This window comes from Callionymus lyra, chromosome 12 (genome assembly GCF_982586985.1).
Source record: "Callionymus lyra chromosome 12, fCalLyr1.hap1.1, whole genome shotgun sequence".
Lineage (NCBI taxonomy): Eukaryota > Metazoa > Chordata > Actinopteri > Syngnathiformes > Callionymidae > Callionymus > Callionymus lyra.
The window spans coordinates 25993013-26006169 of record NC_141829.1 but is presented as its reverse complement, the minus strand read 5'-3'; the positions used below and the strand labels follow the sequence as shown (position 1 = coordinate 26006169).

At 39.6% G+C, this 13157-nt stretch overlaps 1 protein-coding gene across 1 annotated transcript; it reads left to right on the top strand.

Annotated features, from left to right (window-relative positions):
- The first annotated feature begins 5516 nt into the window (after window positions 1-5516).
- serpine3 (serpin peptidase inhibitor, clade E (nexin, plasminogen activator inhibitor type 1), member 3) lies at window positions 5517-11177 on the top strand. The gene is made up of 9 exons (XM_087804129.1): window positions 5517-5887; window positions 6420-6702; window positions 7660-7887; window positions 7961-8203; window positions 8701-8899; window positions 8966-9066; window positions 9622-9705; window positions 10936-11019; window positions 11086-11177. Exons 2-9 carry the CDS (start codon window positions 6450-6452, stop codon window positions 11136-11138), a joined length of 1245 nt encoding a protein of 414 aa, XP_087660255.1. The 5' UTR covers window positions 5517-5887; window positions 6420-6449; the 3' UTR covers window positions 11139-11177.
- Window positions 11178-13157: the final 1980 nt, after the last annotated feature.

Here is a 13157-nt window from a genome sequence, read left to right as displayed (position 1 = left end):
GTTGGATTGTGTTGGAGCTTAAATTGTAATCAAAAGTGACTCTGCAGTCCCATCAAATAAGGGTCGTTTGTTCATCCTTCTCATGAGTAGTGAGAGGAATTCTTTCTTCAGGCAACCAGTCCAGACCTTCCTCCAACCTTCCAGCTGAGATCTTGACAATGTGCTCAAAATGTTCCTCTTTTGAGAACAGCTCCATTACAGATTTCAGAGCGACAAACTTTTAATCTGCTGACATGTTGACAGTCGATCTGGAGAGTCAGGTTTCCAATAACTTCTGAATCAGATGCGGTCCTATCCTGAAAACAGAAAGGTAAAAGGTATTGTTAAATGAAAGCGTATACATTCAACAACAATAAAACCCAGTGTGGTTGTGTCAAAGTTTTCTTCCTCGGCTTTCTTTGGAATGTCAGTGTTATATTTGCAATGTCCATTTCTTCTTCATCCTCAATCTTAGGTGAATACTAACTCTTGCATATTTTTTAGAGGGAAAAAAAACACAATTTACTTTTTGTTTTCAAATTAATAATTTGAAACTGTGATTTGATAAGTTACAATACCTGTAACTTTGTTTTCATTCATTCTCTGTTGTTCCTCTTCCCCTGGTTTGCAAGATGTAAAGTAAAAATAAATAATATGATGTTAATATAATGTTAATACCCCAGTGTACAGTATCCCATGCCTTTTAGAGGAATGGTCATTTCAAATCGTTTAGTTGATGTAAACACTTTTTAGTCTTAAATGTCACCGTAATCAGGAGAAAAGTACAGTTTTTTTCACTAAATTGTACTTGATATATTTAATGTATATTTTTCAAGTACAACCAATGTATAGCATGAACGTATCTTGTACTTACTGCACTTGTATAGAATTCTGCAAAACTTCTGCTTGTAATGATGATCACATTTCATCCTAAGGAAGTCTCCACAGCTGTGAAAATCAGACATTGAAACTATGTTGAAATCTATCGATATCAGAACACACTTCTAGGTTGGAAATGAATCTTATACAGGCAAGTATTCCACTGTACAAAGATACACAGCAATGTGTTGATACGCCTCCCCCACTGCTTTATTACAATAAAGAGAATAGTAAGTTTGTGTCTATAATATTTAGAATCTTTGCAATATCAGGTACATCAGAAGAGGGGGGACATTTTGATAGAGGCCTTCAATTCTGGCAGCGGTGCACTGTACAATAACTTGTAATCTGCCTCAAGTTCTTTTAGTTTTCTCTCTAGGTCTTTTTCTCGTTGGTCCTCAGTCTTCTTCTAATTTTTCCACGTAGTACTGCTTTAGATGTTGCCCACAGAAGGAAAGCAGAGATGTTTGGTGTGTCATTAGTTTCAAAAAAGGACCATTCTTTCTTAAAATAATTATCAAAATCTTTGTCTTTCAGTAGAGATGTGTTAAACCTGCATTGAGTTGAAGACTTCAGTTGAGGTTTAATATTTAGACCAAGTGTTACTGGTGTGTGCTCGCTTACTATTATGGGATGGATTTTTGTTTCTGATATGATTGATTGTAGAGATTTACTTGTTAAGAAGTAATCTATTCCTAGACGAAGTGTGATGTATCTGTGAGAAGTACGTGAATCCTCTCTCATCCTGATGTTTCAGTCTCCAGCTATCAGCCAGTCCAAACTCCTCCATGTACTGTTTTAGAACTGCAGATGATAGCGGTGGTGATGGTTTGGTATTTGTGATTAAACTGGATCTGTCTTGGACTGGATCAAACACAGTATTAAATTCACCTCCTATAATCAGATCAGAACTGGGTAAGTGAGAATATGGTGTGGAAGAAATCTGGGTCGTCCTTGTTTGGCCCATACACACTAACTACTGTATGCTCATATTTTGTTTGTTATCTAGGGAGATATTGATTATGAAGTATTCTACCTCCTGGGTCTGAGATTGAAGTTTTGAGTGTGAATTTAATTTTATTATTTATTAAGATTGCAGTCCCTCTTTGTCTGGAGTTGAAATTTGCTACAAAGTTGTGCAGGAAGTAAGGAGATCGCAATACTGCATTTTTTGAATCAACCAGGTAAATTTCCTGTAAAAGACAGATGTCTGTGTTTAGTTTTGTTAGTTTCTTTTTTAATTTTATGACTTTTGTCTCAATTTCAATTCACAAACATTCCAGCTAGTAAACCTAATAATGTCCAGACTCCTGTGTTTGTCTCATGTGTCTTGATCTTATTCTAATCTATTCTAGATTATTTAATTAATGCTTATTTTTATCATTTATATTTGTCATCCCAGTTTACAATTTATCCCCTTGAGAGGTACTGATAAAGTAAATGTGCATGACTTTATCAATAATGCTGATCCCAATTTAGGATTACTGTGTATTTATAAATATCATCATTATGAATGGATGCTTGGTTCAGTTCATTGTAAAAACAATGTAAACAGGTCATTATTTTAAATCATATTGTTTCCAATGCTAACATATACACAATTATAGCAAGGTAATCAACCCATACTTACACGTGTTTTATGACTCTCATGTCACAGACACCCTCTTTAAAAACGAATGTTCACATAAAATCCACTAGAGGGAAGCATTTCGCCAGACTCCAACGAGGTATCGCTCTTGGCTTTATGTTTTTTTCTTTCTTTCTTTATTATTATAGGGAAACCAAAGTCAAAACCGATCACTTCCGTTTCAAATAGTGAAGTATTCCTCTCTAAGATGCAGTAAGTCCCTCATCATAATGATGTTTTGAAATTAGTACTTTATAAAGTTCTCCCTTGTTGGACATCTCTTTGGCGGGGCTTAAGCACTTTTTCTAATGTAAATATTTCATTGAAAAAAGGTTTTGTACAAACAGATACATACTGATGAGTAAAATAGAGGTCCAAGATCAATTTAGACACTCAAATCAACACATTAGTTGCCCTTTAACTTTTTTTCTTTTTTTAAATCACATGACACTCTAAAAGCTCTTTAACATTATTCTAGATCAGCCTGAGGGTCCCTCCAAAAACTGCATAAATTCAGTAAAAGACTAAAAGCTAATCAACTTAGCAACTCCTACTATACATTGTTAATTGTTTTATTTGTTTCCTTTTAACTTCATTTCTATGTGTGATATTGTGGTATTTTCTTTAATTTGCTTGTACACATCTTTGGTCGAGGTCATTCCCCTTAAGATGTTTTGGATTTGGCTTGTTTGTTTGTTTGTTTACTTATTTTTCGTCATTGTACAGGAATTGACTATCTGCAACTTTATATCCACACAGCAATTTTACTTTATCGTTAGCTGTCTCTTATATCTTCATTTTCCATACAATTGTATATATAAAATGTATATATAGTTTCCTAGACCGTTTCTATTTAATTTCTTTTCCGTCCCATTTTTTTCAAGACTAAGTTGGTCGTTGTCCACAACAACATTTTTCTCATGCTTCCACACAGATTATGTCATAGTAAGATGTAACCCTGCGGGGGACACGTCCCCTCACGTCGCCCCTCTTCCAGTGCCAGCACTAGTAGCTCCAATCCTTTGTGGCGTACCTGGCAGATCGATCTGGCGACACCGGCTCACAGCGCTGCTGGAGTTGTTGCAGCCTGGTCCGGCCCCGCACACCAGCGTCCACTCTAATCCCTGAAGGCCTGCTGGCCCAAAGTCCTGGGAGTCTGCAGGGAAGTAGGACAGTGGAGGAGTTGTAGACTACGCTGATGATACCCATCTATAACTTGGTTGTGCTTTGTATAATCATGTTTCCATCAACCACGTCCCTCTATCTTTAACCCTGTCTTCATTTTGACAAAATCACAGACGAAGGTACGGCAACTTTGGCATAATCATGTCTTTAACTTTGCCGTTATCAATGTTTGAAGGTTGCAAGTTGGAGCTTGAGATCTTGAAAGAGTTCTTTCAAGATCTTTTCTTTTTTGATGGATTTAATCTTAGCAATCCAAGAAACATTGGTCAGGAGAGTGTTGAGAAGTGCCACAAGCAAAAAAAAGACAGAAGTATGAAACCAAGAAGATCAAGATGACTACTGAGTAACTGAACCTTGAGTAACTGGAAGAAGATGATGAACAACATTTTAAGACATGGGAAAGGAACATGATAAATAATTATTTATAATAATAAATAATGTCTTTATTTTTCTAGTTCCAGTCAGATCCAATTCACTATCTATCTATTTTGTGCATCTTTGTTTACCCTTGATGGCAGTTGTCCAAGATTTAGAATCAGTAATCAGTAAAATGTGACCCTTTGTCAGGCCTCAGGACGGCAGGGATAAAAGCCGCTGTTTACTGTGACAACCTCTCTCAACGATTGTTTTTGATCACTAACCATGCCGTCTCATCTCCTCCGACCCAATCTCAAAAATTCCAGATTCCAGCAGCTACTGTTGAGGCATCAGGCTTCCAAAGAATTCAGCAAATCAATTTAACAAAGCAAGCCTGCTCGACTAATTATTCAATTCCAGTAATGACCGGAATCTTCTGATGGTCAAAGCCAGCCAAATACCTGATGGCTTCCAAATGGGATCCTGAACTCATGGGAAAAATCTTGTAATCTTCACTGTCTTACTTGATGATAGTTACTATTCAAAGAGGAATAACTATACCAAAAAATGTTCTGTTTATTCTAATACAAAAAGATAAAGATCATTCAAATACAAAATGCCATTAACCATAGACATTATGAAATTACAATAAAAATTAATAAAACAACTACATAAAGGCTGTTCTATGAGACAGATGCCTTCCATGTCTGCACCAGTTAATGAGCCCCCTACAAAAATGTAATTAAATTGAACAAACTGTTAATTTCTTTATTACATTTTTGTTTAAATATGGTAAAATATATATATATATATATATATATATATATATATATATCAATCTGCTAGATATAAAACAAACTCGGGTCACATTAAAAAGTAAAATATTAGTATTTTTCAAGTTCAAATGTATTTTACACAATGTGAAAGACCTACAGTACACCGAGAGTGGAATTGGCAATGGTTTCGTAACATGACTCTTATGAATTAGTTGGCTCTGATGTTAACACCAGGAGGTTCTGTACTCGTCAACTATGTTTAATACATAAAATAGAAATATCCATTGCATGCTTGCCAGCTGTTTGTCATGGGTGATTGATAGTGGGTAAGATTGCTGTGTTCTGTCTGTAATTTGATGAACTGTTCAGTTGTTTGCTATTGAAAACATTAGTCCACTTGAGTCTTACTGTGTATACATCTGGACTGATCGGTTACATTCTATTAAACATACATTTAAACAACTTCTTGAAATAAACCAAGAGTGACTTCATTATAATGCAAATGCTCTCTCTTTATCGATATACTTTCATAACGTTTGGATGATTATCTCTAGTAAATACTAATGTTTTAAATCTATTTCAATTCAAAACTCTCGATGGTCAATTAATTGTAACCCTTTATTTTGATTTTCCCTTGAAAATACGCAATTTGTCTTGACTTTTTCTTTTAATGCATATAACTTGTGAACTTTTCAAAGTGAGTGATGTGAGAGCGCTTCCAAGCATCCTGTCATCCCGTGCTGCGCGTGCGCGAGGGGGGTGTTTTCCCGTCCTATGCCTGGTCCAGGATTTGCTGGTCCGGGACATGCCCCGCTCTGCCTGGCTCCTTATAGCCCCATGGGAGCCAGGAATCCCGGCCGAGTGGTACGGACGTCGCCGACGGAGACCGAAGACGCGGACCGCAGCTCTGCCCTTTAAACTGGTCCCATGACTGCACGCAGACTCAGAGGACCTGGACCATAGAACCGGGACCACGCAGGGAGATCTGCATCCGGGAACGAAGAGAGACAGGAACCAAGAGCAGCTGGAGCAGGACGCAGTTTCTTCTCTCTTATTGGCTGCTTGTGGCTTCACCTGTCGGAAGGTAAGACTGCGCATGTCTTCATTTTTTTTTCTCCAATTTTTCAATTCACAGGAAAAGTATTTGAATCAAATCTATCTAATGCTTTTTATTTTGACTTTAGAAAGATTTGTCGCAGGAATCATTTATTCTCCTTTTCCCCCCTAATAAACCTGCTTTTAGTACTATAAAAACAACAAAATAAGATTTTCTTTGAGTGTGTCTTTTATATAATAAGTGTGTGTTTTTAAATGGACTTACAATCGAAACCCGTATTACATTTGATCAACATTTTTTTCATTACACTTTCATCTGGAGTAGTGTAGGGTTTGTTTGTCCTAGCTACCACAAAAACTGCTTTTATTTATTTTATATATAGATATGAATGATTCCATTATAAACACAATTTATTTATATATCAAACTTAAGAATGCTGAATACTGGTTTGTTTTATTTACATCTACTATTGTCACACAGATATATTTGTAGAATGTTTGGCTGTTGTGAATAAATGCCAGTTAAAATGCAAGTCATTATAGAGTGTTGAAATCTCCAGTTTACAGTTACTTTGGACCTGCTGGAGGTCATGGGTCGAATGTTGGAGGTCTTCTTCTTCCTCTGGCTGGTGAAGCTAAGCGGCTGCAGCCTACAAGACAGCATGGGGGAGCTGCACACCAGACTGGCAGTCAGCCTCTACCAGTCCCTCGTGGAGACGGAGAACCAATCTAACCTCATCTTGTCCCCGGTCAGCGTCTCCATGTCCCTGGGTCTGCTGCAGCTGGGGGCCAAAGGCAACACCCTGGCCCAGCTCGAAGGGGAGCTGGGCTACAACGTCAACGGTAGGACTTTAGAATGCAGTCTGCAAGGGGGTTCCTCAGCAATGGTGGTACCAGGTGGTGTCGCTGCTGTTGGCCAGGCAGAACCCAGTGGTGTCTGGAGCCGTAATACCTGCTCCACTCATGCTCTAATCTCATTAACCACTCCTGCAGTGGGGTGAGAGGTCACAGAGACTTCTTTACAAACAATATGGGAGCGAAGCTGTTGTTGCCTTCACATCCCAGTGTTGGCAATGAGTAGAGTCAAGTTATATACTTAATAGCTATATTGGAAGCATCAATCCTCTGATGTAAAGTTTCTAGCACAGCATTGCTAACATTCTGTCAGTCCCAAGATGTATTGATGTACTTGTCAGTACATAGCCCTTGAAATCTGCGAGAACTTTGAATGCCTGTGCACAGAGGCGCAATGGACAGTACTTTTTGTCTGAATCAGTTTTCGATAAAACATGACAAATAGAGAAAATCATTGTCTTGAAATGTGTAGTCACAGTTGTAAATGCTAAACTAAATAAACAAGCAAATAGGCTGGATCTCTGAGTTTCCAGTTCCATGGATAAGTGTCTTGTCACCTTCAGTAATGACTCTTTATAGGTTGACATTTATTTCTACCTTTAGCTATGGTCACCAGCTCTGGGTGGTGACTGAAACAACATTTGAATTAATAATGAACTCAGAGAAGAGCTGCTAGCCCAGGTAACAGGCGTACATTATTAAGATTCTGCCTTATTAGATATTCTCCATAGGTCTGGACCTCTGTTTCGCTGCCTACCGAAAAAAAATGAATTGAGGGATACCCTTAAATGATTAGACCTGATGTCTATCCTGGAAATGTTTCCAGTGTGATCTCTGTCTTTCACCCTATAGAGTGTGGCCCATGATAGCACATACAGCCCGCTGCATTGATTCATGATAATGCGCAAAATGCACTCACATTTTGCCCCTTGTGTCTTCTCACAGACATCCAGGTGCGGGATGTCCTGCTCCATTCTCAGGGTGATTTGAGCAACAGCAGCCAAGGCATGTGGTTGCAGCAGACTTGCACACTTTTCATCCAGAGCGGCGTTCAGCTCCTCACCACCTTCAGCCAGCAGGCCGCTGCATGGTCCAACACTAGGGTGGTCCGAGCCAACTTCAGCTGGACCAACTACAACCGCAGTCAAATGGACCAGCAGAGCCAAAACCGGGGTGAGTGTAGACAAATAGTCTCATGATTATATGTAACATATAATGATGAGACATTTGCTCATGTCACTCACAGATGAGTCAGGATCCTTTCAGTCCGGCAGCAGCAGTGGGGAGCTTTCCGGTTCTGGGGAGGTCCAGGCTGATGCCCTGTGGTGGGGTCATCGATTGCAAATGGCGCTGGTCAACACAGTGGCATTCAGAGGCGTCTGGCAGAAACAATTTCAGTTCACCAACACACAGAACCTTCCCTTCATCCTCACTGACGGAACCGCCATCAAGGTGCCCATGATGTACCAGGCCACTGAGGTCCGATTTGGTAAGAGACACAGGCAAATGTTGCCATCTTTAAAAAATCAGAGCTTTACATATCACATCACCAGCAAACACTTTTTACTGAGACTAATACCCTCACCCCCATCATCAGAACCAAATATCGCACCTTTGGGGACAGAGCTTTTGCCATCGCCACCCCTACCCTCTGGAACTCCATCCGTAACGCTGATTCACCACCATCTTTCAAAAATCACCTCAAAACCCATCTCTTCACTATCACCTACAACACCTGATACATAATTTTTCTCCCTCTCCCCTCAACCTTCTTTTTCTTCCTACTTCTCTAGGTTGTTGTTTTGTGTTGAGTGTTTCTTAGTATCTCTTTCTTTATGTATGTTTTCATCATTTTTTGGTTTACATAAAGCGTATCTGTGTACTTGTGTAAAGCGCTGTAGATTACTTATATATTATTATTATTATAAAATTAAGACAGAGTCATTTGTGATTCTGTGAGGTATTCACCTAGTTCATCTCTGACAGGTCAGTTCAGAACACAGATGGACCAGCGGTACACAGTTCTAGAGCTGCCCTACCTTGACCGTTCTTTGAGCCTTCAAGTCCTCCTGCCCAGTGAGAGAAAAACCTCTTTGTCCTCACTGGAGACACAGCTCACTGCTCGCCAACTAGCCTCCTGGGACTTTGGACTACGCAGGACAAAAATGGACATTTTCCTGCCCAGGTAAAAAAGACGAGAGTTGCTAGGATTCAAGACAGGAATTGTGCTGACAGTTTTATTCTTGAACAGATTTAAAATGCAGAACAGATTCAATCTGAGGTCAGTGCTTCCAGCGATGGGGATTAGCGACGCTTTCAACCCCGGTGCTGCAGACTTCACAGGAATATCAGGTCAGAACATCTAGAAGTCTAGAATGACTTTGAGTGATGTGAGTGTGTGGGTTTAAGTCTTAAGTCTTAAGTGTCAAACAATTAGTTCTTTACTGGAGGCAGTAGTTTTTCACATATTACATATAGATGACTTAGTCATAACAATATGTTGTTGCTATCTTACGGAAAGTTAATTGATCAAGTGCCTTGTTGAACAATGCCAGCCTTATGAGCGAGATGGAATGCTGTATTGTAAAATACTGCATTAGGAATTGACAAGGGAAATATATCTTGCTGTGATTTGTGGTCATTTAAGTTGTGTTGTGTATATAAGGTGAATTTTTGATGAAGTTATAAAGCAAGACAGTTTGTGGATAGGAGTAGTACCAACACAATTGTAGAATGCCATAGTCTCAAATATAAAAACCTTTAAGTGGTGCTGTTTGGACATCTTAAAAATTAATGTAGCTTTTCTGTTACATTAGGTCAAGTTGTAAACCACCAGTTAGGCATCTCTAGAATTAAAGACTCAAGAAATCCGTTTAGCATGGTAATATGAGGTCTTTTTGTTAATAGAGGAGGGTCTTTATGTGTCGGATGCCTTCCATGACGTCCGGATAGAAGTAACAGAGGATGGAACCAAAGCTGCTGCTGCCACAGGTGAGTAGACTGTTGCTCTCGCTCTCCCTGAAGTCTGTTTATGTAGACCTCTGGAAGTCTGTATAGGTACATTTGTCTCACACATTTTACTATGGTCTGTAACTCATGTTTGTTTGTTCAAACACCTGTCTGTCACTCATGTTAGTGTGTTCAAACACCTGCCTGTCACTCATGTTAGTGTGTTCAAACACCTGCCTGTCATTCATGTTAGTGTGTTCAAACACCTGTCTGTCACTCATGGTAGTGTGTTCAAACACCTGTCTGTCACTTATGTTAGTGTGTTCAATCACCTGTCTGTCATCCATGTTAGTGTGTTCAAACACCTGTCTGTCACTCATGTTAGTGTGTTCAAACACCTGTCTGTCACTCATGATAGTGTGTTCAAACACCTGTCTGTCATTCATGTTAGTGTGTTCAAACACCTGTCTGTTACTCATGTTAGTGTGTTCAAACACCTGTCTATTACTCATGGTAGTGTGTTCAAACACCTGTCTGTCATTCATGTTAGTGTGTTCAAACACCTGTCTGTCACTCATGTTAGTGTGTTCAAACACCTGTCTGTCACTCATGGTAGTGTGTTCAAACACCTGTCTGTCACTCATGTTAGTGTGTTCAAACACCTGTCTGTCACTCATGTTAGTGTGTTCAAACACCTGTCTGTCACTCATGTTAGTGTGTTCAAACACCTGTCTGTCACTCATGTTAGTGTGTTCAAACACCTGTCTGTCACTCATGTTAGTGTGTTCAAACACCTGTCTGTCACTCATGTTAGTGTGTTCAAACACCTGCCTGTCACTCATGTTAGTGTGTTCAAACACCTGCCTGTCACTCATGTTAGTGTGTTCAAACACCTGTCTGTCACTCATGTTAGTGTGTTCAAACACCTGCCTGTCACTCATGTTAGTGTGTTCAAACACCTGCCTGTCACTCATGTTAGTGTGTTCAAACACCTGCCTGTCATTCATGTTAGTGTGTTCAAACACCTGTCTGTCACTCATGTTAGTGTGTTCAAACACCTGCCTGTCACTCATGTTAGTGTGTTCAAACACCTGTCTGTCACTCATGTTAGTGTTTTCAAACACCTGTCTGTTACTCATGTTAGTGTGTTCAAACACCTGTCTGTCACTCATGTTAGTGTGTTCAAACACATCTGTCACTCATGTAACCTTCATGTAATCTTGCTCACACATCATTAGCAAACCAAACTAATTAATTGCTGTCATCATGTAGCCATGGTTCTGCTCAAGCGATCCCGGGCTCCAGTGTTTAAAGCAAACAGACCTTTCCTGTTCCTGCTGCGACAGACTAAGACAGGTACCTATAATCAAGTAAAAAGCTTCATGAACAATGCATAAATCCTTTTCTGGGTTTATGTCTCAGGATCAATCTTGTTCATGGGCCGAGTGATGAATCCAGCCGACCAGACACCTTGAGCGTTTCCTTTGGACACACATACTATACCTTGTTTCTCTCACAACCAGTATTTATTCATGGACCAAGCGGAAGGGAACTTCTGCAAGAGGGACTAAATCTTTGTAAATATCTGTAAATAAAATTTTATTACATGTTTTTACAATTTTTGGCTCATCTGGTCACTTTTGCAATGTCATGGGCAGAATAAAGAGATACAGCGGTATGCAAAGGTTTGGACACCCCTCAGAAAATCACTGCATCAGTTTGTAACTTGCTGAGCTTTTGAAGCAGCAACTTAATTTTAACATATGTTATACCTTATGGAAACAGAAACATTAAATAGTTGTTAGTGTTCCAACAGAAACATTTGTATTTACATTTAAGCAAAATTGGGATTTGCATAAATTTGTGTACCCCAAAGAAACAATTCCATTAATATTTAGTAAGTAAGTAATTTATATTTATAGAGCGCTTTTGCAGACCAGGGTCACTAAGCGCTTAAAACAATCAAAACAATACCCAATAAAATATATACTTACGTCAAGATAACCGAGAACAACACAGGAGTTCCATAAAATCAAGGAAAAGCCTGCACACATAAGAATGTTTCTTGAAGGAGTCAGTAGATCCATCAAGCGCAAAGAGAGAGAAACATTGTTCCAAAGCTTAGGCGCAACAGCCTGGAGGGATTTCTCTCCTCTGGTCCTAAACCGTGTGCGAGGAACCATCAGAAGATTCTGATCCACAGACCTCAGAGCTCGAGCTGGGATCTAAGTAGAGCCTCCTTTTGCTGCAAGAACTGCCTGTAGACCAGGGGTAGGCAAACTCGGTCTTCAAGGGCCGCAGTGGGTGAAGGTTTTTGTTCCAACCAATCAAGAGGACACCTTTTGACCAATCAGGTGTCTTAGGAGTGTAATCAGTTGACTGTCAGTCTGGTGTTGCCTGTTTTAGCTGAAATCTCATTGGTTAAACTGTGCATGCTTGATCAGTTGGAACAAAAACCTGCACCACCCTAGCCCTTGCAGGACCGGTTTAGAGACCCCTGCTGTGGATGCATCCTATAGCCATAGACCAAGTCCCTGATGTCTGACAAGTGGTATTTTGGCCCATTCCTCCATACAAAACAAATCTAGTTCAGTCCAGTCAGCCTGCGTCAAATCAATCCATACAGTTCCAATGATGTTAAGGTCTGGGGACTGGGATGGCCATTCCAGAAGATTGTACTTGGTGGAAATTGAACGGTGCTTACAATATTATCCTGCATAAAAATCGAGCTCAGCTTAAACTTTGTGACCGATTCTTGAACATTCTTGTCAATACTGATACTGATACTGAGAGGAATTAATGTGGCCCTAAACTTTAATAATGTTTCCAGTCCCTGTCCTAGCCAAACAGCCCCAAAACATAATGGACCCTCTGCCAAATTTCCCAGTAGGCAATAAGTTCTTCTCATGGAATTCAGTGCAAAGTACGCTGGATTGTGGAATGATCAACACAACACCATCAGTAGCCAGATGTTCTTGTAGTTCTCTGGAGGTGGTCTGTGGCTTATCTGTGACCATTCTTACCATCCTTTGCCTGTATATTTTGGCCTACCACATCTTTTCTTCACAAGGACTGTTCTTGTGGCCATACATTTCTGACTGTAGAGACAGACAGTCCAAACCCCATTTGTAATTTTTTTTACCCTTCTCCTAATTCATGATAATCAATTATCTAAGTTTTTAGGTCAATGAGAGTTGATTAGACCCCCATGTGGCCACTCACTAAAAAAGACCCTAAGACAGGCACAGCTAGCAATGACCTCTGTTAAACAGCCCTTTTCATGATGGGTTCCACCTGTCTTTGTAATTGAAGGTCTCACAAGCCAATCAAAGCAATTTTGTGCAACAACCTCAGCTATAAATCCCTACAGGTCTTGAAATGAATGTGATTAAAAGGGTGCCCAGACTTTTGCACATACCATTTTTCCATGTAATTTATCATAATAAATCTATGTAATGCTACTCTAAGAATTTTGGTCTGGAAAACACTGTGTT